The sequence below is a fragment of the Gymnogyps californianus genome, chromosome 1 (genome assembly GCF_018139145.2).
Source record: "Gymnogyps californianus isolate 813 chromosome 1, ASM1813914v2, whole genome shotgun sequence".
Lineage (NCBI taxonomy): Eukaryota > Metazoa > Chordata > Aves > Accipitriformes > Cathartidae > Gymnogyps > Gymnogyps californianus.
In genome coordinates, this window is record NC_059471.1 from 217,722,847 (window position 1) to 217,746,446 (window position 23,600).

A 23,600-nucleotide genomic window follows, 5' to 3' on the forward strand; every position below is an offset into this window, starting at 1 on the left:
AGAAAGACTACACAAATACCAACATCCCTTCCCATCCCGATTTTTGGACTGGAAACAGCGGCAAGCAAGGAAATATTTGTCTCTCCAGTTCTGTGCTTCCAGACATATTTAGGGAAACATGCTAAGTATACTAACTGCCATTCCTTTCCTGCCCGTATTCAACCTCATCTCTTTTAGACAAAAGTTTGCCAAAGGATTAGGATACCCATCTCTTGCAGGCACCCCAAAACCACTGCTGTAACCAAACTTGTTTAGGTCCAAAGTCCTTCTCAAATATCTGAGTCTTACAGTCAGGGTGCATATACATTAGGGAGATAAAAAAACCCACAATATACCATCAACAAAAAACCCCACCCCTCTCAAACAAAATCCTATATACTTCTCAATCGTGCATTAGTTAAAATGAAGACTGTACTCCATAAAGATGACCAGGTCCCTTCCTTCTCCTGCTCAATGTTCACCTTGGCTGAGCAAGCGTGGAGTTGTGCAGAGCTGCCCGTCCCCATCACCTTACGCAGACATCAGGCAGAACGCACCTTCTCCACGAACAAAGGTGATCTCCAACCACCCAGCGAGCCAAGAGCCATATGCCCTGTCACCCCCAGATACCCAGATTCAGGGATGTTAGCATGAGGGGACCAGCAAAGCTCAGGACCTGAGTAACGTGGCTCTCAAAGCCAAGTTGTTGGGGACTTCGTCACCATAAATTGAAACAAACACCTGGAATTTAACGTGAACATTGGCAATGGTAAAGTCAAATGAAAAGTCTCATTAAGAGATGGAGAAAAGCAAGATCCAGCGAATACAAATATATGCCACATATATTACTTCACCTGCCAAAAGGCTTGGCCTCTTTTCAGTAAGCATCCTGCACTGAGCAGCTCCTTCTGAAGCCATGTGGATTACTGAGGGACTGTGAGATGAAGACACAGAAGCCTGGACAAATATCATACAAACACACCAAATCAACAGGCTTCAAATTCAACCTAGAAACACAGTGAATTGCTAGTCAAGCAGCACATTCGAGTGTTCCCAGCCAGATCGATTTATTACTCTTTTGTGATGAAGGGTCACCATGGGAAGGAAGCTCAGTCTTGGGAAACATGGGAAAGCAACAACCCTATGCAATGAGAAAATAGGGTCACTGCTGGAGGAGGAGAGAAGCAGGAAAGCCATGCCACGAAGGCCCTTGTTGAAACACATCTCTGTAAGGAAGGCTATGGAAGACACCAACCCTGTCTGCTTCCTTAAACTCACGTGGTCATCCCCAACCCAAGCCCACGCTGCAGTTAGGCCAGGGCATGGTGGGAACAGCACCTCCTGCACCCAACACGCTCATGTTTCCATCCTTCCATGCATGAAGCAACCCCGTCCCTTTGCCTTCTCAGCCCTGAAGTTCTCAGACCAAACATTCCTTAAAAGCCATCTGCCTCAGTGAAGCTGAGCCTTTATGGAAAAAAAAAAAAAAAAAAAGAAAAGAAAAAAGTTTTCTTCCTGACTGCTGCCCCCGAGACAGCTGCGTTTTGGCACTAGAGTGGATGCATGTGTAAAACAGTCGGGATGCCTCAAATATGAAGCTTCCCAACACAACAATTCAGCAGACAGATCGATGAACACAGTGTCAGTAGATCTGAATTTTCCAAGAGAAATTCAAGAACAGCAGAAAGAACTTAAGCTTTCTGTTAAGATCACAAAGATGGGAACTACTTTAGGTAGTAAGACCAGAACTTTAAAGTATTGCAGCAGACATCAGGCAGCTTCTCTTTCTAAACTTATGGATAAAGAAGAAATCCTGCCCAGCCTGGAGTCGATCCCAGTCCTGCTTCCTCTTCTAGACCAGAACAAAAGGGAACATATTGCAACTATGCTGAGAGAGGAGGGCTGCTGTCTATTTCTTTAAATGTAATGTTAATGCCTTGTAATCAGCTTTAATTTTTAAACAGACCCAGCCCTCCTGTCCATTTCCCCTAATTCAGGACACGTGGAAGGTAAATGGCCTATGCTTAAACCGGGACAGCATCAGCTATGACAGCTGGAGAGCCTGTAAGTCTCAACTGCCTGATAACAGGAATGGATGTCAAAACTCACCAGGGGAGGGGAAATGGGGAGGGCAAGGGAGGTGCTGGAGATGCCGTAAGGTCATCGAGAAGCTGGGAGATAAGGCCAGACGGGGCACAGCTCGTTTACTGGATGGAAACTCACTGAAACCAACAGGACTCGAAGAAATGCTAGAAGCGATGAAACAGCAAAGGACTTGGCAGTGACTCCTTACCCCTAATGAAGCTGGCTTCCCTTTTGGGGTATTGCTAACACCATCACAAACACGCTGAGGAGAAAAGGCAAGTGTCTTTTAGGGGATGGCAACAGATCTAGCCAGGAACTGAGCAACTCCTGGTGTCTCCCGAGGATGCTGTCGTCTCTCTTTGCGATCCCAAAGGCATGTTTCAGACCTAAAAAGCAGCCTGTAGACTTCACATGAGACTTGGACGCAGAACGGGGGCACAAAACCACCCAGGAGGCTCTCCTTGTGCTCCTCCGACACTGCTGCCTTTGCAAAGAGAAGAGAGACCTGCGGTACATTACGAGTGCTCATCATATAAAAACATCTTCCCCTCAAGGAAATAAAATGACATAGCCAGTGAGCCTCCCTACCCCAGAAGCCAAACTGTACCCAGAAATAACCATTCTGCATCTCCATCAAGGGACTTACCAAGGTCACTCAACAAGCCAAGGGAAGCCCTAAAGCCAGCAGCACTCAAGTGCCGTGGCATCCACCTCCAGCCTCCCACTCTACTCAAACAACCCAGACAAACTGTCTGTGCCAGGTTGTGCGAAGCTGGCTCCATGTAACACAACTGCACGTTGGTGTAGGTAGCGCCTGGTTAGTTGGACCGAAGGGAAAACCTGGCCATCAGTGCAGTACAAGAGGGACTTGTCTGAGCCACTATTTTTAGCCCCGGTTGGTGGGCAGATAAATCCTAATCGTCAGCAGCAGCCGCCTCGTCATCAGTCCCAAGATGTCAAACCAAAGCCACGCAGCGCCCATGACAGCCCAGCGTCAGAAGGACAGCCTGAGCCGACTGCACCGCCAGCGCTGCCCAAGATTAGTGCCCAACAGTATCGTAGGACAGCAGCAAAAAGCATGAGATCCATCATGATGCGTTTAAAGCAGCAAGGCAAGGCAAGTCGTGCCAAAACGAGCAGAAATCATCTGTGCTGGTAAGGTTCAGTGCAAGCGGAGCAGCGGTCTTGGAAATACTTTGGCCCTCATCGTACTGGTAAAGACCTAGCAGCATCATGCTGACTGCTGGCATCAACCCTGTGGCTGGTGTCCCACGATGCTAACACTGCATATTCCTCACCATCCAAACTGGGGCTCCCCGGACAGCCAGATGCTGACATGGAAAGGGTGCAGAGGCAGAGATGGCTGAGCTGCAGTCAAGCACCCCTGCTCTACAAGGCACACGTAGGGAACTGCATGTACTTGACACAGAATAAGCTCATTTTAACTGAGGCTTATGCCAACCTGTTTTACTCAGAGTGCATCACGGCCCTGTTGCTGACAATAATTCATTCGTGCACAGTAATTCGTCCTCTAGGAAACACCTCTCCCTGTTCCTGGACCTGCTCAGTGCATGCACCCAGGAACTCACACTCATCCACTTCAGCTCTCCTTGCTGGCTGCCACCGGCCTCTCTTCTCCTCTGTCACCTGAAACACATCTGCAAAAATTATTTTCCTCACTTCTCCTTCAGACTGAGATTAAATCATACCTGTTTCAGGGCAACGCTTCATTAAAAAAATCGGTTCCCACTGGGAAGACCCTACAAAAAGCTCGACTCTTTCCTTCCTGTCCACTTGGATGCAAGCAAGCTGATCTGCACTTTGCCAAGTTGCTAGCAACTCATTTGGGTCCATCTTCCCTAAAAAGGAGATCCAACAGGAAAAAAAAAATACTTCTTTTAAAGACTGACATTTGCAGCAGATCAGCCTCCAAGCCTCCCCCCATCTTTTTTTTTTTTTTTCTCATGCAAAAAAGCCACCAGTTACCAGCGGATCAGTGTGCCGCACCTCCCTGTCCCGAGGCATCCAAAAGCAAGAACAGGCAGTTCCCTTCGCTGGGTTTGCCCGACGTATCTCCCTCTGCTTTCACGCTCTCTAGGAGACGCACACAGCCCAGAGAACAGGATCTCGACTCCTGCCTTCCCCTCCTGGATGTGCTTTCAACTGTAAACAGCCTATACAGAGCCCGACGGGACTGGCAACTGTGCTCCAGGCCTGGAGGTCTCTCTGCTGCCGAGAGGAGGGTTCCCCATCTCCCATCTGCGCAGCTGAGGGTGGAGACAGGTTTCCACCTGACACCTTATTGATTTCGTGCCGGAAGCTCGGCAGCCTCACCCAGAGCTGAAGCCTTTTCAGCATCTAAACCGCTTCTGATACAGAAGTCGCCAACTGGAACAGCTCTTCTATGCAGCAAGTTCCCCGTCACCCTAAATGCCGCTATAGGCTCGTTTATCCTACGCTAACTTGCAAGATGCGCTCCTGTACTGACGCCTTATTTCCTCTGTTTGCGAAAGCAGAGAGCTTGCTAATCCCCCTTTGCCCACGTCAGAGGCCTAATGCTCTCCCCGGGCTTCCATCACAACTCGATAATCCTGGCTCACCCCCAGCCGTAAGCACGGCTCCCTTCGGTTGTATGGAGAATTGGGTTTGGATTTTTTGGATGACTGGGGGGATGGAGAAGGGCAAGACTCAGTGTAAGCTCCTCTTAGTGCCCACTTGTATGCTGCCACACCACCACCAGGCACATCAGTGCTCCCAGGAGCATCTCCAGCAGCACAGGGAGGAGATACATCAGTAAAACGTGCCTTGGGGCCAGGAGAAAGAGCAGCAGTTGCCACACGTGAGGACCAAGGTGCACAAGCAAGGATCCATTGGGTCTCTGGCTGTGCCTAGCTCAGGTCTGTTAAATCAATTCCCCGGTTACAGCTTGATTTCACATCTTCCACTGCCACTTCTCCTCTTCCCAACACCAGCTCTTTCCACTGTCCCTCCTTCCATGCCCTGTTTTGAACCCCAGCTGGAGCTTTGAGCATACCACCTCTCTCGCCTTCAAATCGGCCCTTCAAAATGCCGCACACTGTGCAAAACTGCAATAACCCCAGGCTTGTGAAGACACAGAGGCCATTAAACCGACCTTCTTTGGGCAGGGAGGCTGCTCTGTCCTTCACGGGCAGCACTGCGCACTGCTACAGCCCTGCGCAGGTACCGCTTCGGCAAAAGCTTCATCAATATTTAAAGATGAAGCCAGGAAGCCCGTAGCCCAAGCAGCTTTCAAGCCCCCGATCAGATCAATGTCAAACAAAAGGCTGCAGTATGAGGATGCTCCAGTGAGCGAGGCCCAGACTGCAGGCTGGCACCGTCACCTCTCCTTCCCAACGCTGATCGAGTTTCTCTCCTCTGGCCCCGGCGGGCTGGGACGGCTCCAGCACCAGCCCATCACACGGAGCTGCCCAGAGCGCACACCGAAAGCAGCCCCAGAGCGCAGTTTCCTCTTACCGGAGCATTTTCAGTTTCCAGCCAACTTCAGGAATCGGTGCTGCTACAATCCCCTTCACTTGCTTTGAATATTACTTTGCTTTAATGCCAGCCACTTAAGAACAAAACATCTGAGGCTCAAACCATGGGGTCATCGGTTCCAGCATCCCGACTCAGAGCAGATGCTCCAGAGTAGCAAGAAAACCATAATGCACTCAGCTAGTTTGACACTGCATGGGAGCAGGAGATCTTATTTCCCTCAGCTATAAATGTAACTGATCACAAGATTATCCGCAGCCCTTTTGCGGTTCAGCCACGCTCCTGGGCTCCCTACTCCCTGCAAGACCGAATTCAGCCCTACCTTCCAAGACATCCACGAACATACAGAAGTTGCCTCTTTTTAGCCACCTTGGTTCTCTCTTGCATCACTTAATTATTATTCAGATGCCAGAGAACGGATGGGAAAAATGCCGTATCAAGATAAAAACAAAAAATTAAAAAAATAGAATAATTACATCTAATGGCTAAAACCAGGAATGAAACACCCTACCTGATCTCAAGCAATTTTGTTAAACTACTGTCTCCTTTTCCCTATCAATAACATGGGATTAAATTTACGTCCCTTCCAGGGAAAGTGGTGTGGGTAAGGGATTGGAATCCCCCAGAAAGGACCTACAGAAGGGAAAGAGCATTCCTCGAGAGAAGCGTTTATTGGAAATAGCAGCAAATTAAGACTTTGCAAGCAATAGCAAGCAGGGGGAATTTGCTGGTTAATGCCATTATGGCTCTGGCAGTCATTTTCCTCCTCTCCTTCCTGCAACCAACTGCACCAAGTCACTCCCCATTTCATCTCCTCCCGACAGAAGGGCATGCAGAGCGGTTTGTCCCCAACTGCATCAAATAACCAAGCACCCATGTCCAGGAGGATGCTCACGCTCACACCCTGGGCTTCAGGGTACAGAGAAGGCAGACAAATCCTCCACGACAGTGCCAACGCTGAAAATCCATCCGCTCTCCATCCCCAGACAGAGACAGCAGGAATGGATACCAACATCTCCTCCATCCCTAAGGGAGATATATTAGCTGGTTACGTAATAAAATTAACAGCATGGAGCTTCCAAGGACTACTGTGCCAACAAAGCCCTTCCCCTTAATACCACCGGAGATTAGAGCAAATCGAAGAAGAGTGGAAACAAGGCGAGGGGCTGCGGGCGAGGTTTTGCACAGAGGAAAATGCTGCAGTCTCTCCCCTTAATGCACTCTAAATCCCATCTGATTTCCAACTCTGCTGCTAAAAAAAAAAAAAAAAAAAAAAAAAAAGAAAAAAAAAAAGCCCAGCCTGCATTAAAATGATATTAATGCTGGGTGAGTGAGGTAGAGTGACTCAGGAAGGGTGTGGAGGAGGAGAGTTGTTTAGGGGAAGCATCCAGAGGAATCCAGACCATGAAAGCATTTTGGAAGCAGACCAAAAGGAGTCAGGGGTACAGATCTGCTAAAGGATGCTAACGTGCTTTTACAAATCTGATTAGTTGCTGGTTTTGAGCATCCAGGGTCAGATCCTTCCTTCGATAAACACACATCACTTATCCCCCTCATGCCAGGCTGCTGGCAAAGCGTAATACAACACAACCCTACTCTTCCCTCTCAATATCAGATGCTTTCCCAGCTCTGAGGACAGGGTTTTCACTTCATTTCTGCACCCTCTTCAGGCTGGCTGACTCCACAGCAAGAGACATCAAGTTGAACACCCCGAGTAAAATTACTCTTCCCTCCACTGCCCCGTTTTCGCTGCAAACTAAATACTGATATTTTAAAATGAGCGCATTCCCTATGAGATGAGGATTTTGAGGGAAGTCAAACTCGAGGTCTCATCTAGCCAGATTTCTGCTTTACACGCAAAGTGACAAGGCAAGAAGTCATCACTCTGCCACCCGACTGCACATGCTTGTTCCCCCTTTGACAATTAGAGTCCAAATAGTCCCATCCTCAAGGTGACATTTCTTTACAACTTCACACTTTGCATCCTTTTTGAGCTTATTTTGACATACCTCCTTCCATTTAATCGAAATAACCAGTGAGGTTCATCTCTGAACTTGGAAAGCACGGTAAAGGCATCAGGCAGAAGTACAGCGCAACTGGAGGCAGTGGATGAGCACCAACTAGACACGTTTATATGTTCCAGTATCGTCTCTTGAACCAGTTTCTATGAACTTACTGTTTTATTGACTACGAGCTTAGTTTGAATAACTGCAAAAGTCACCAGACTTGGCCGAAGAGACATCCAGATAATAGGTGAGAAACGCTACAGAGAATCCCTAGAACTAAGCGATTGACTGTGGTGGCAAGATGGAAAATAAAGTAGGAGGCCAACAACCCGAGGCTGACTGCCGAGGGATGACTGGAAGGTGTCACCCAAGCAGAAAAGCAACAGTTGCTCAAGAGCAGCCACCAAGCATACAAAAAAAGTCTTGAGAAAGGAAGGAAATGAGTGGGTAATAAAACATTGGTCATATTCTCTGCAACTTCACAGTGAAGCATTTTGGAGATGAGTTTACTATGGCACTGACTAGTTGTGTTAGTTGACCAAGTCTGGTCCTCCCTGTGCTAGGCACTGTACAGATACAGAGTGGGGAGCAGTTTTCCCCCCAAAAACTAAGGCTAAATAGCAAGCTGGCAGAAGTAGGAAAAGAGCAGAGCCACCAGCACTACAGAAGTAAACAAGAGGTTAGTGCTACCATTTTGTTCTGAGATTTTAAGTCACAACCTAGTTAGTGACCATCTGCAGTGAGGGAGAACTATTTTACTAGCGAAAACTCGACATTTCAAGTAAAAGAGAGGAAAAACTCCTAGCTAAGAGCAAAGAAAAAAAACCAGACAAAGTAAAAACCTTTCGGCAGCCTTACCATTGGCATCTTGGACTCCGGTAAGCGCTCCTACTGCTGCTGCAGTTTCACCAGATAGGACAATTTGTCCTCCACCTTGAAGAGTGGCTTCAGCAAGCGTGGCTACTGCATGGGCAGCTGCTTCGCTGCGGGCACAGGAAAGGAGAAAGAAGAATTAGGAAGACCAAACAAACAAATAACTCCACTCCAGTAGCATCCATTTTAACCAGGCATCGCGTGTCAAGAGAACAAATCCAGAAAAGAGGGATTCTTACTGGGCCCAGATGAAGTTATCCAGAGTAGAAAATCTACAGTGGAAGAGGAATACATGGGAAGAAGCTGCTTCCACTGGCTTTTTTCAGCTTGCAGATCTCTAGTCAGAACATCCTTGCCTTCTTACCTTCGCATTCTTTTGCTTGGGATACGAGTAAAAGCTTTCGGACAATCCAAGTAACAGTCTGGTACTAAACTCATTCTTTTAGCACTGTCACATTCCGGGTCTCTACAGATTTTAGAGCTCTACCCTTCATTACTGATTCAGCCAGCTCACCTTGCACTGAAACAGGCCCAGAGGTTTACCATTACCAGGATCACATCAGCAGCTCTGTATTTAGCTAAGATGGAGTACTTCTCCCCAGCCAAGTGGTTTAATAATTCTTTTTAATGAGTGATCGGTAGCTTAGCACAGTATTCTTAAATTTCTTCATACGAATGAGGTCAGACCAAAGGTCCTTCTTGTGCAGCAACCCTGCTGTGAGAACAGCCAGGATCAGGTATTTAGGAAGGAGTGTGTATGATCCTTCCCTTCCTACACCCTCTCAGCTTCCGACCGTCGGCAGTGTATTGATTTCCTACATCAGAGACTGCATCTGGACCATCAGGTTTGATTTGTCTAATCCCCTTTGAAACCCATTTATACTTTTTGCTTCCACAACATCCTGTACCAATGAGTTCCACATTTAATTAGATGCTGTGTGAAGAACAATTGCACTCTGGTACTCCGAAAACTACTGCCTCAGTCTGGCTGGGCAGCTCTTAAATCTGATATTGTGAGAAACAGAAAATAACTGTTCCTTTTTCGTTTTCCTCATGATTTCATAGACTTCCAGTAATCTCTTTCCCAAGCTGAAGAGCTGTAGTCCACTTACTGTGCAAGGACTCCTCCTGGCTTCTGATCACTCTTATCCTTTCCAGACTTTTTCTAATGCAAGACATCTGTTTGAGGGGGGTGACCATTTCTCACACTACTCAAGACGTAGACACACCACGAGTTAGTCCAGGGGCCTACTCCTGGCTTGTTCTCTACGCCTTTCCCCATAATTCCTAATATTCAACTTACTCTTTTGACAGTATCTGCTCAGCAGTGATAAAACATTCCTGGAGGATAGCCCCCTGCATGCTTTCTGAATGGTAACTGGTAGCATATAGTTCCTCATTAGGTATATACAGGAGCTATTTCTTCATAAGTGTATCACTTGGCATTTATTGACATCATATTTTATTTGCCATTTGGTTGCACAGTCAGAGTGCTGTAAGCATCCTTCAGCAGCTGTCCAGATTTCTGCAGATCTGTTGGATGACTATTAGCCACTTCTGGTGACCTACTACTAGTCACAAAATTATTCCAAAGCCACCTCCTTCCTGCAGCTGAATCTCCTCCCATTTCTTAACTTCATGAACTAAAAAAGCAGGTATTTTCTTTAGCTTCCCCTAGAATGCTCTTCCTTAACTGCCCTGCTCGTTCTCTGGTAGACCAATTGACTCAAATATTTTCCAAGTACTTCCTACTCATTCTTTCTCTTTCCTAATTTCCTGCTTAGATGCTGTACACTTTCCAACTGTATTCACTCAGGGTGTATTTTCATTTCTAAATAGCCCCTCTGTCTCTCAGAGTAGCTCTTAAACACTGTTAGTGAACCAGAATATTTTCTTGTTCTGCTTTCTTACTCCCTTTGGCTAATCTCTGTTCTGAACCTGCAGCTATGTGAAGGCAGGTACACTGCAGGAAGGCCAACTACAACACAGCAAACCTGGGGTAAGCATGGATTTACTGGTGTAACCCTGTTTCCCAGACTTCACACAGCACTTAGTTGAATCCACTTTCAAGGGCAATTGAGCATTTTAATAATCTGTTACGGTTGCATCCCTGAAAATAATAATGATCTGCGGCATAAAAGCTTTTTCCAGTTACAGTGTGCTCTACAAACGTTAATTGGTTCAAATCAATGAATTAATTACCCACCTCCACTTTGTCCTCTTTTACTAGAAGGTCTAGTACTTCCCATCCTCAAACCTGACAGAGGTTGCGTCATCCATCATGTCATGCTGTTGGCAGATGTACTGCTCTACGCGGGGCTATGAAAGACTCTGCGCTCTGTCAGCAGCCATTGGAACAAGATTCAGAGATGGCAGCTTTCAGCTAAATTAGGCATAAAGTTTCCAGAGCTGGGATGAGCCACCAGCTTTCAAGAACCACAGCCTTGCTGAGATCTTCCTACAGGCAGGGGAAAGACTGCAGTCCTACAGCTGAAAGCTACAAGGAGCATTTTGTGGCAAAGGAAAAAGTACCCCCCTTCCACATGGAAGGGTGTTGGAGGATAGTCACCTAGAGAGGTTTTCAGCACTGCCATGGTCAGTACACAAAGAGGGTGACAACAAGCTGAGAAATAAAACACGAGGCCCCTCCTTCGCACTGCAATGCTCCTACAACATTCGCATCTCTCCTGAACTACAAGCTGTTTGAATAGACTTATCACAGGGCTTTCCTGGGTATAAACAGAGCTGATCCTGTCTTGAGGCACAGTAGACACTAAATGACTTGCTGAAGGCTCTTCCATTCATATTTTCTAGGAGACTCTCTTTAGTTCTAACCACACTTCTTTCTATTAAGGATTCTGAATTTCTTAAGCTAATACAGGACAAGGAACAGCTCACTGCAACCTTAAGAGCTAAAACTAGTAGCGATGGGATGAAATTAAAATCAAAAGTCCGCTAGTTTTTCTAAGTCCAGAAAAACTTCTAAAAAAATACATAGAAAAATCTATTGTCTGGAAACGTGCAGGATACAAATCCTGCAAGTCAGATTCCGGGAGATGGGGCTTTTTCCTGCAACGCCATGCCTAGTTACTTTAGCTGTTCTTCTCACAGCATTCTAAAAAGATCACTTGTTTTTAAAAGGCAATTTTACAGCAAAACTATTAGCAAAAAAGTCTACTTAACCAACCTCGTATGGTAGCAGAAAAGAACATATCTGATGGACCTGAATCTGGACCACAAAGACAAGAAACAGTTCTAGGTGTGTTCGTGATTCAGTTGCAACAACAATTTGGAAGCGAGATGTTGAACGCCCCCAAGATCAAGGTGACTGCTTCAGTAATTTGTGTATATAACAAGGTCTGGGAGCTTTACTCCGACCACCAGCAGCGTGGACTTGTGCCTTGTCCTAACTCACAGCTGCTCAGTCAACAGCCTCTAGACCAGCATCCTGATTTGGATGAGGAAAATATTTTGTCTACACCTCAGCAGTGTGAAACCTCCCACGCTGCTAGGGCTGATGCCGTGTTTCCTACGGTCCTCCTCCTCTCTCAAAGTAGAGCTGCGGTGTGCCACAGCCATTTCCAGTTTTTAAGAACAGCAGGCAAAGCTTAAGCAACTCACCAGAGCTGAGCAAAGACACTGCTTCCTGCTGCATGGACCTGTAGAGAACTACGCTGCAGATCTTGGTAACCTGAGTACAACCAAAAATCTAACAGAGTTCGTTCCAAGATGAAGAGGCAGCACTACTATTGCAGCTCGTTCACCTTCTACTTCAGAAACATATTTGGGAGAAAACCCAAAACCACTGGCCTCTGGAGGAGATTCTGATTTCTGAAGAGATACCATACTGCCACAGAACAGGGTGTGAAATTCAGCGTCACCCTTCTAGTAAGAAACCGTTAATAATATTGAGACCCAGACCAGCATACTTAAAAGGTGCTATTAGCACATCATGACTCTTGCTTGCTTAGCAAGCTCAATTCTGTAACTGGACCCTTGCTGTACAAGTATGATCATTTAGACGGTACAGTTACAACCCATCTTTTCCTCTTTTGGGAAATTTCCATGTCAGTGTTCTTCTGTGGTGACAGTGGAAATCAGGAACTGTCCTGCAGACACCTGCTCACAGGCTGACATAGGAATTTGCTAAGGAAAAGCCTCTGCTGGGACTGTACACAGTGGTCTTTGCACCATTAGAGTGAAAACCTAGAAGGAAATCTCATGCAAGCATGCTTCAAGCCTTCATCTCTCACCCATACCTGTTGAGTGCCATGGTAACAGTTGCTCCTTGTTGCATCTCCTGAGATGCTGCCACTGCTGCTTCTGCTAATGATGCCACCGCCTGCGTGGCCTCTGATGCCTGCGTCGTCTGGATAGTCATCTCACCCCCCTGTAGCGTTGCCCAGTTCTGCTCCACCTATGGGGAAAAAACAAAAAGAAAGGCCCTAGGATAGGATGTTATCCCATGAATGCACAGTTGCTTCTTAAAATGAAAGAGCCAGATAGTTTCAAGAGGTCTGTGCAGAATCCTGCACATGCTACGACTCTGAGAGACAGGGGGAAAAAAAGGGAGGAAGCCTAGGACCCACCTGAGAACATTGCTGGACCCTACAACCCTCGATCAGCCATGACTGAGTTTCTCTAGTCAGCCCATGATTTTAGTTGCTGTTCTCCATATGTTCAATCTTCAAACCAGAACTTCAGTTTTCTCACGCACATGGAAAGTGCGCCCCGTAAACATCTGCGAAGCCCCTCAACCTCCCACAAATCCCTCTTGTCCAGCCCTGTCCGCCACGAAACGGGACAGTGTTGATCCTTGCTGTACTCGGATCACTGCCTGCCAGCCTGGGCAGTTTATTAAGTAGCTGCATTTCTGCGGTGCTGGAACCCCAGCGTGGATCACATCCCCCAGGGACACGGGCTGCACTTGCCTCACTGTTTCGATTTGTCTGCACCCATCAGCTGTCATTTTGGGGAACAGTCCATGTTCCCATTCAGGATTTATTTGTACAGCACTTGTGAACTCGGATGGGTTTGAGCCAACTGGAATTTGTGTTGCAGCAATATACTTAATAAAAGAAGATGGCAGAGGGAAAGTACTCTGTTCATATATTTCAGGTACTTTCAATTCCCTTACTTCAGACCTTTATGTAGATAGGTTTCATATTACTTAAAGTTCACCCAGTCTCAGTTGCTCATTTTCCTCCTTGCCCGTGTTTCTCCATTTGGGACGTCACAGCTCATGAGATAAATGAGTGTACGGCCACAAAATCCACCACGATGTGAACTAGAAATATGCATTGGACCAAAAAAACTAAAGAAGTGGAGGATGAAGGCCCATCAGCTGACAAATCCTACTGGCTGCTTTCCAAGATGAAGATCTTCCCCCACCCTCCCATCACTGCTCTCATCCCCGTAAATGTTCCAGGCCACTCACCATCCTGCGGGGACTCACAAATAAGAATGCCGTAGAAGGTGATGAAAAAAAAGCCCTCAATTTGTTAAGATGGAGAAAGCTAAAAAGTCCATAGAAGCAGAGCTGGCGCAAGGCTCCCCACAAAAGGGCAAGTAAATTTTGCTGCCTTTAGGCAAGAAAGGGGTTAGTACCATCACAGGATGGAGAGGGAGAGAGAAGCTGTCGCGCTCTCACTCACATCTGCTATCACACACTCCTCAGCAGCTGCCAATCTGGTTTTCCAGCACTTGGGCACAGGCAAAGCTGGCGCTCGTCGTAGCTCTTTAGCCATCCCCAGCCGTCTGACATTCAAGGCAACTGCTTCATTCTCCTGTGCCCAGAGCTGACCCTGGGCGGAAGGATCCAAAGCAGGGAGGAAGCAGTGAGATAGTGCATTGTGACAAGGAGAAAGGAAGTTGATTTTAGAGAAGGCAACGTCTTTTAGGAAAGATGCAACCAAGTTGGAGTGCCCAGAGAGGAAGAAGTGGCAGATGGTAGAGATCTCGAGAGAGTCGGATCGAGTTTGTGGTACTCATTAGCCATGCCAAAACCGAACCGAAGCAAGCCCGAGCTGGGAAAGGCACCCTTCCCACCACCACGCAGAAGAGGAACAGACATACATTTTTTCAAATACATGGCAACACACATTTGAGTGATAAGGCAGGTCTCCACTGTGACATACAGTGCCTCTTAAAGATGCCTAAGCTGTTCCAGAACAGACACCGGGTCAGGCCTGGAAAAGAAGGGGGGACTGTCCAGGCCCTTCTCCACACTAACACGAAGGTTGTGCTGCTGAGACACCAGCGAGCATCCTTGCTCCGTGCTGCTCGGCGTCCTATAAACACATTGATTTCCTCAGAGCTAACTCAGATCTTCACACAGCAAGAGATAGCAGGACAAAAACATCCCTAGAGAGGCTGCCAGCAGGCTGTGGATCTATCTGTGCAGAGAAATAGCACCCATCCCCAAAGCAAGTTTACTTTTGTATCTTTATTTTGTCCAAGATACCGCTTAGATGTTGCGTTCACGTTAGGAATTAGATGCCTGTGTTCCCTTGATTTCTATTTGTGCCTTTCAAAAATTTCTTTCAGATCTCAAGAGATGTAACCGGTTCTTGAAAACCCTCAAAGCAGCTGCAAAGTACGTCAAGGCCACGGCCCCAGAGCCAGGCTGTTTCACCGTGGGTCTGAGATGGAAACAGGGTCTGATGCAGAGCAAAGCTGTTCTGTGCTGCCATCTGTCGCTGTGAAAGCCCCATCCACGCAGAGCGGACCAGAAATTCTGGCAAAGGGGCAGAAAGCGACCTGCAGCCTGATTTAAAGGTGGGTTTGGGGGTGAAGAGGGTTTTTTTATAAAAAAAAAAATCTTCATAATCTTAAAGGAATGTTCCTTAAACATACACAAAAAAACTTTATTACTCAATTAAAAAAAAAAGTGGAAAAATAAATGCCTGTAAATTTGAGTGTTCAGATCTGGGGATTGAAATGGTCTGATCAAGTCCTCAACAGAAGCAGCTTTGCCAAGTTGTAAAGCAGTGGAAGAAACTTCCACAGCAAACGGAACAGTAACTCCGCAGTATCTCCTGTTGTTTCTACACTACCGTGCATTTATGCAGTGCTCTCTGCGATTTACTTGCAAACCTCCCTAAAAGCTGCAGCAAAGGAACAGTCCCATTTCATCCAGAGATCAGTGGCCAAAGAATCACAGGATTTGCCCACAGCCATGCAACATCCTTTGCTAACCACAGGCTCAAAATATCACAGGCATCGCTCCCAACCCTGAACTGATAAACAAGCATCCAGGATCTACAGCACACACAAAACAGTTATTCAATATGAATACACAAACGTGTACTTGTGTGTGTCATTAAGTCTCTATCTGCTACAGCAGATCTCACCAAATAAATAATCTATAGGAGATATCAAAAAAATGTATGAAATTCAGAACTGAGGCTTCCACCATAATTGCATTTGTACAGTCCTGAGTCAAAATGACAACAGTTCAGCACTTTCTATATAAAATTTTAGAGAGTCTCATGTTCACATGTATGTTAACCCTTAACACTGAGGGTGGGGAAGCAAGGCTTGGTGTTTTCTGTGACCACTTAATTCTAGAAAATATTTAACTTTATTGAAGTTCAGATAGGACAATTCTGGTTTGTGCACCACGAACACGACCCAGATCCTTACCTCTCCATCAGTCACTGCAGAATAATTGACTTGTGCGACGGTAACTGTGGTAGGCAACTCTGAGGCATCGGCCAGCGTGGCAACTGTAGCACCAGTGCCAACCTAGAGAAGTCAACAAAATGCAGTTGAACACATCTGTTATTGCAGGAAAATGTCCACATAACTCAGGCAAAGGGACACTCAAATGCTCTCAGATTAAAAAGCATTGCACCCACAGAGAATAATAGTAATTGCAGAGCTCACAGAAAATACAGAGCTGTCTCAAAGGGCTGGGGGAGGAAATCAAACGCTAGAGCCATGTTAATCTATGGCAGCTTCCAGAGTGGATATGGCCCAGAAGCAAGTTTTGCACAGCCTTCGTGCTGTCCCCTACGTAGGAGCCAGAGTCCTCGCTATTCTCCCAGCCTCGCAAAGAGCAGCTGTGGGACACCGCTGCCATTCCCAGGCACGAGTGCGGTGTGCAGGTAGAGCCAACACGCTTCTCCCATGGGGTGGAAGTCACTTAAAAAACCATCGAGTAGTCCTGGACCAGAACACCCTGCACATCAGCCCTCATTTATAACACTCCTTGCTTACCATTCACTGGGTCTCTCGTCTCCAGGCACTTGGCAAACATTAATTCATCCTCAGTACCCCATTGCCTTTGGAAATTACCTTTTCCCCATTTAACAGCTGGGAAAAGATAAAGGCAGGGAGATGTGCAGCTTTGTTTCTAAGGAGAATTAAACCTATAAATGCCAGAAAGTCAATGGGATCTCAGGTGCCCAGCACCTAAAAGAACACTAGTCAAAGGGAAAATGTACATTAGCAGGTGAGCAAACAGAACCAGCTTGGCAAGTCTGCTGGGCCTTGGTGGAGGGAACAGAAAGCTGTAACAATCGCTGAAAAGCTTTCATTTGAAAAAACACACAGAACAAAACAAACCCCCACACCATGTTTTCATCTTCATGGTTGCGAGATGAGAACAGCCAACAGAAAATGATGTTTGAGACTTCACTAAAAACGTGATGCTCAAGAGGGACAAACGGCTGGGCCAGTTAGGTACGAGGGCAGTGGTGGTTTGGAGGCAGGGGCACAGAGAAAACTGAGGTTCAGATCCCACACCCACGAGAAGCTCTTGGGAAGCTTCAAGAGAGCACTTCAATTGTCCACATCCTGAGCTGTCGGAACCTGCCTCCCCACACGGGGAACGCAGGGAAAACAGCAGCACCACTCAGCCACTACCTGAAGGCAGCCCCTTCTGCCCTGAATCCCCCTCTGTAAAATGGTGTAAGAGGCATCCTTACTGCGGGGTCATCATGAGGATAAATATATATTTGGTGTGTGTAATATATATATATTAGACTTTAGGTGTAAGATGAAGAACAGGGGGCACAGAAATACCTAATGCCGTAGATTAAAATATGTTTCATGCCACTAAAGAAAGGCAGTCCCACCACCTCTCCTCCCATGACTCCATCCCATTGCCACCACAGGCCTTGTGGCCACATCATGAACTGTATTAGTTCGTAAACAGGTTCATTAAACTCAGGTCAGATCCCTGAATCGCTTGACCAAATAGCTGCAGAAATGCTTGTACTGCCATAACAGGAGAACAAGGGATAGGAGCGGGGAAGAGAGAGGATGAGACCGCTTCTTTGGGTGGGAGCATTGGGTTAACAAGCCTGCGGGCTAAGACACACAGATAAAGACAAAATTCTTGAAGGACAAGTTAAACTACCAAAAGGAGTCTGGTCTAAACCACCTCCCTGACGCAGGCAACTCGATCCCGAGTCAGCCATGCTGGAAATGGAAAAGCCAGAGGGTTTCACTCACCTGGATGAGGGACACGGTGCCATCAGGGTTACTGAAGGTTTGTACCACTGTCTGTGACGGCACGAGGTGCGCTATACTGTGTGTGGTCGTAGTCTGCTGCTGTGTCTGCTGATCCTCAAAGGCGTAGAGCAGGTCTTCACGCCCATGCTGCTTGTAGCAGTTCTTCACGATAGTCCGCAATGCTTGGGTCCATGACACCTACCAGTAGAATCAAATGGAGTGAAGAGTCGGCGTAAAGAAATTTTCTGAACAACTGCAGTGCTGCCACTGCTATGATTTGCATGCTTATCTTTACTGGGTTTTATTGGGCGGTTTTCAACAAATTCTCAAACAAACAAAAGGCCCCAATACCTAATCCCTCGCTCCTCATCCCCTCCTTTCCCCAAGACTCAGAAATCACCCTGGAGAGCTATTGCACTGCTGTGTACTGATACAGAAGGAGCACATCTGGCCAAGGGAAAGGGAAGCTTCTCAATGAAATCTGTTTCGCCAGCTTTTGAGGAATTCTAACTAAGGGATTGGGGCTGACAAGTAGAAAACCATCCCTACCTAGGAAAGCACCGACTGCCACAACACCGTTTCCAGCCTCACTAGGCATCCCTCCCCATCCAACCAGACCTACATCAGCCTGCACAACTCCTGCCCCTTGCACACCCTGGTAGCTTTCCTTGATTATCTTTGTGACAGGTTGGTAGAAACATCACCTGCATACAGGATCCATGGCTGTAACTGAGACCCAAGACGTTTTCACCCAGTTCTCTCATTTTTTCCTGTCTCTACTGCACATCATTGACCACTTCCCTTTAAGTACAAAGGTCCCTGCTGCTCAGGATGGGACAGTATCCCTTCAAAGGCTTCAAGAGGCTGTGATACAGATTCTACGGTAAATGACCTGCATACTTGGAGAGTAGACTTGTCTTAGGCTGGGTAGGCTGCTTCATAAGGCCACAGAGGTGAGCAGGTTCTGCAGCTAGCGAAAAGGGCACCCGCTGCAGAAGGAGACGTGGTTCAAATACCTGCTCATCACACAACCCCAAGCAGGGACAGAGCAGATTGAAGGTTACACCTCTCTCATCTCATTGCTCTCCCAGGCTGAATGTCTGACACAAAGTCAAGGAAGGGCCGGTGTCGTAGTTTCTTCTGTCACTCGAGGGGAAAACTGTTCCCACAACAACTGATTGCAAGCCCCTGCGCTCAATTTGAAGGCAGACAGACATGGGAGATACACACCCGCTGTTTCTGTTCCTCTGTGCGGACATCACTGCGAACGTTGGCCCACGGAATGTCCTCAGGCCACCAGATAGGCTTGCAGCTTTCCTTGCCCCAGCCTGGTTTCCCGCGACCTGTGGAATACTTCAGCATCTCAGGGATGAAAGCTCGCAGCTGCGCCTGGAACAAACCGCGTAAGAGGGTTGAGAGTTTTTTTTAGGAACTCAGATCTTTGGTAGTTTTGAGGTGCACAGTACAAAGTTATTACATTTAACTTCCATCCTGTTGGAACCATCAACTGGAAGAGGCCTGAATGCCTAAGGAAGATGGACAAATACTTTACCATCTTCTCCCAAGACTCAGCTAAGAACAGCTTAGTAGCATGTGGAGGAGCAGAAACAAAATTAAGTCAGCCAGTTACAACAATAAGGCACAAACACACACTATTAACACACTTCATGGTTCAAACACTACCATGAAGAGAGCTAGCCAACCTGAAAGGGAGAAAAAAAAAAAAATCAGAATAATGCAATAAAAAACCACACTCAATGTCCCCACAGCGACAGGAACTCAGACGTGAGCTGATGTACATTTTACAGAGATGCTGGAAAGAGGATGGACCTTCAGCGAGCTGCTCCAATGCAAAAAACATTCTCCACCCCTGTAGAACATAACACACACTGGACTAATTTTCTGAATCTATTTTTAATTTTTGCCAGAGTGGGGACACCTTTCAACCTGATTTTACTTCTCCTTAGCACCCACAAAGCGGTTGGTCAACTAGTGACCACCTTTACCATCAGGAGACAATACCTTAAAAATAGACTTGCGAAACAAATCGAGCAGACATGTCTCCAAGAGCAAGTAATATCCTTAGCGTTATCAAAGAGAATACAAAACTCGCACAGGGTTTTACGACACATTTGGTTTTTGTACTGGGGACTGCCTGGAGCCTCAGGAAAAGGCTGGTTCAGCTGCAGAAACAGAGCAGGAAGAGAAGGAGCACTCACGACACCATGTTAAAATGCAGCTCTATTTAGCTTTAAGTAAGAACATCTCCCTGCATCCTTTCATAGCTTTAATAGCAAGTTATTTGAGCTTGTGACAGTGCCACTGGGAGTCCTTGGGCCACCTTACAGCCCCGAGACACCTGCATGTTCAGGGCTCTAGAACACAGCCATGGAAGAGCATGCTGGGGCCAGCATCGCTTGCTGCCGCAGCCACGATGTGGTCCCAGCTAGCAGAGACACGGGTCGGCTCACGGAAGATCTTCTGCCATAAGAGCATCCATTCCTCCCAGCCACGATACTGCTTGAATGACATTCTGGTTCGAGTCTGGATATTGTATCCGTTGGCTCCAAGCCGTAAATCAACTCATTTACAAGCTGCCTTTTCCACGTTAGCGTAGAGAGTGTGTACTAAAGTGCCCTCTAGCATCTGTCAGACAGAGGAAGGGAGGAATGCTTCAGAGGAACAGAAGACTGCAGATTGTCCCTGTGGTCTCTGCAAAAAGCCTAAAGCCCCTAAGCACACCGCTAAATGCACTGGGATCTGCAGAGGCTCTTTCGGACACAGGACTGCTCTTCAAAGCCAGAGCCCAGCTGGAAGATGCAACGTGGGCCCTAGCTTACACAGTTAAATAGAAAAATTGAAGTGTGTTTTGGTAAAAAGAAAACAATTTCTTTGTATGCATGATTTACTACATTGCATACAGTTTGCAGGAGTGGCTAGGGACTTTAAAGGCAATAAAAATCCAGTATACTTGTGAGTCTATATATAGCGTATCTGCTGCACACCCTAGAAGAATCACCCCTGCTCAGAGAAGCAGCTGTATTTCAGTTCCTCCACTCCATGGACATCCTGAGCCATCTCAGAGAAGCCATACCAAAACCCTGAGTTATAAATGGAGGCACAAAAAACCACTTTGGTGCCCTTTTCCCCAGCCCAGGCCAAGCCTGTCCATGACACACCTTCCACTGCAGGGCCAACAGTCACCCTGACATGCTTCAGGTTCCCCAGCTGAGGCCCTATTTATTCAAATAAACCTGCTAACGACGTTAAGTTGCCTGGTGCAAAAACAGTTAAAAGCTCCTTCCCAGAATTGCTATCTGCAAGCCATGCTCCTTGTTACCAGATGGATTAATTACTGGTCCTGGAGAGTTCAGCGGCTCAAGCTACTCAAGGCACTTGTTAAGGAGGGTTTGCCTTTAATCCGCCAGGGAGACAATCAGCAGCGGTGTTACAACCTGCTCCAGCGCGAGGACTTCTCTAATTAGTGCCATAACAAGACCTCACCCAAGCAGCTCGCAAGGCTCTGACACAGGCTATGGCACCGAGACAAAGACCCCACGTCTCTCAGGGCGCAGCTGGGAGGAACCGGTGTGACCACTTCATCTGCGGGAGCCACGGTTCTGCTGACTTCATCCACGAACTACCCAAAAATCAAACCTCTGCTAAAAAAAAAAGACAGCAGCCCACTCCGGTTTGCACGGTTGTCAGCTCTGGAAAGGGCTCATATAATCTCTAGTATGGAAGGTTTGAGAGAAACTATAAGAAATGTTTCTTTGACACCCTTTGGTACACAGAGTGAGTGTCTTCTACGTTTTAACGTTAAGCTCAAGTGTTAGTGGTAGTGAGCTAATCCTGATTCTACCATTTGCAATGGCCCAAAGCACAGACAACTGTACTCCAGTACTGGAAACAACAAGTTGTCCTGCGTGCGGAGCACCCAGCAATGCTCCAGTCTTAAGGTTTATGCCCTGCTAAGGAAAGTGGTTTCTAGAAGGGAGCAAAACCTGTGCTGGGAATTTGCTACCTGTCCCCACAGTTCAGCCTCAGGATCTCCAAAAAGCAGCACCTGGGCAAAGCAAAGTCAAGTCCACGCAGGACCTCGGCCGCACCTGAAAGTGGAAGAGGGCAAAGCAGCAACTGCAGCAAAGCACCCAGGTATTTTGTTCACTGGCCCTTCTTTTTGCAACAGCCAATTTTAGACTAAATGTTCTTTAAGTTTAAAAGTTCCAATTAATGTTTAAACATTCAGATTAAAAAGCCAGGCATCTGTCAAGGTAGCAACCAAGCTGTCACCATGAATTTCCTGCTATGAAAACCCGCATGGCCCTGACCGAACTCTGCGAGGTCTCACTGCCGAGTGCTTTCTGGCAGGCAGGACGAGAGCGGCCTTGCCACTGTCATAAATTCATCATGGCAAAGACGAGGCGCAGGGTCAGCCTGAGTGTCCTCAAAAAGAAGCAACAGCACTCAGACAATGCAGCAGTTTACGCCTGGCCACAGGAATCCAACCCAAAATTAACAATCTGCTCATCAGTGCAAAAAGCAGGAGGTGCTGTGGGTCTCCCCATGGAAGTGTTTGCTCACAGATTTACTCTTTATGCAAATCTTTCTTCTCTTCCACTCTGAAACCATGGTCAAGTCATAAGAATGAGTGAGTAGTTCTAATGTTTCAGAGAGGCAGACCTGGGGACCAGGCTGTCCCTCTCAGGATCACCACCTCCTAGCAGAGTTTGTTGATCTGAGCGCTGGACACGACTGCTTGTCCTTGCTGGAAACGAGGCACGATGCAGGCTCTGAGCTTAAATGCTGTAAAAGCAGGCAGCTGCCTGCATGACAGTTCAAAGTATACACTCATCCCTGCATCCAGTACCTTGCAGGACTCGCTACCCTTCCCACTGCTGGAACAACCATCCAGTGCTAGAGCTCAGCTGCACAGGGAACCCGATTCCTAACTCTGGACTGCCTTCACTGCAAAACAAGGATGCTCGCTCTGCCACGTGCCAATAACGACCTGCTGGGAGAGCAGAAACGCAGGCTGTCCCCATACCACACCTCTGACGTGGACCAGAAGGGAGCATCAGCAAGCCTCGCACCCGGGTGATGGAGTCCAGCACTGCAGGATCGTCCCTGCCCCTCCATGGATAGGATCTGACAGCCGCAAACTGAGTTTAGTTACCGTCTTTCAGCGCTTGGCTTCTCCTGCATACAAACTGTCACATACATAAAGATATCTGCTGTTTGTGCTAAAGCTTTTTGCAGCGTGGTATGCAAACAGACGTCAAGATGATTTTTGAGAGGCCCAGATAAACTTTGTTGGCTTGTATAAGCAGATTGCAAATCGTAGGGGCATATTAAGTTAAAAAAAGTCAGATTAGACAACAAATCACCTGTTCAGAAAAGCATAAACTAACTCTAGTGACCTCGGTGAGAGCCGACTGAAGCATTGACCTCAGCATTACCCAATCTTACTCCTTAATCATATCAGCAAGCAACTGAGAACAAGTTTAGGGGCAAACTCAGCTCTGACGTATAGTGTCAGCGTAGCCAAAGTCCATAAAGCAACAAGATTTCTCAGTGTAATGGCTGCAGGGTAAAAGCCCCACTGCAATACATTTTTTTTTCCTGCACAGCTGAGGTGGGTGATGCTCTCCATTCGCAAGTTTACAGAAGCATCTTTGCTCAGGC

General features: G+C 47.0%; 1 protein-coding gene across 2 annotated transcripts in view; it reads right to left on the minus strand.

Annotated features, from left to right (window-relative positions):
* NRF1 (nuclear respiratory factor 1) overlaps positions 1–23,600 on the minus strand; it is a 71,963-nt gene that overhangs the window by 19,076 nt on the left and 29,287 nt on the right. For both annotated transcript variants that reach the window (XM_050899855.1, XM_050899846.1), the window contains exons 6-10: positions 19,146–19,304; positions 17,916–18,113; positions 16,101–16,202; positions 12,716–12,873; positions 8,442–8,566 (exon numbers count right to left, since the gene is read on the minus strand). In XM_050899855.1, the coding sequence (XP_050755812.1) occupies positions 8,442–8,566; positions 12,716–12,873; positions 16,101–16,202; positions 17,916–18,113; positions 19,146–19,304 (742 nt within the window). The remainder of the gene's footprint in view (positions 1–8,441; positions 8,567–12,715; positions 12,874–16,100; positions 16,203–17,915; positions 18,114–19,145; positions 19,305–23,600) is intronic.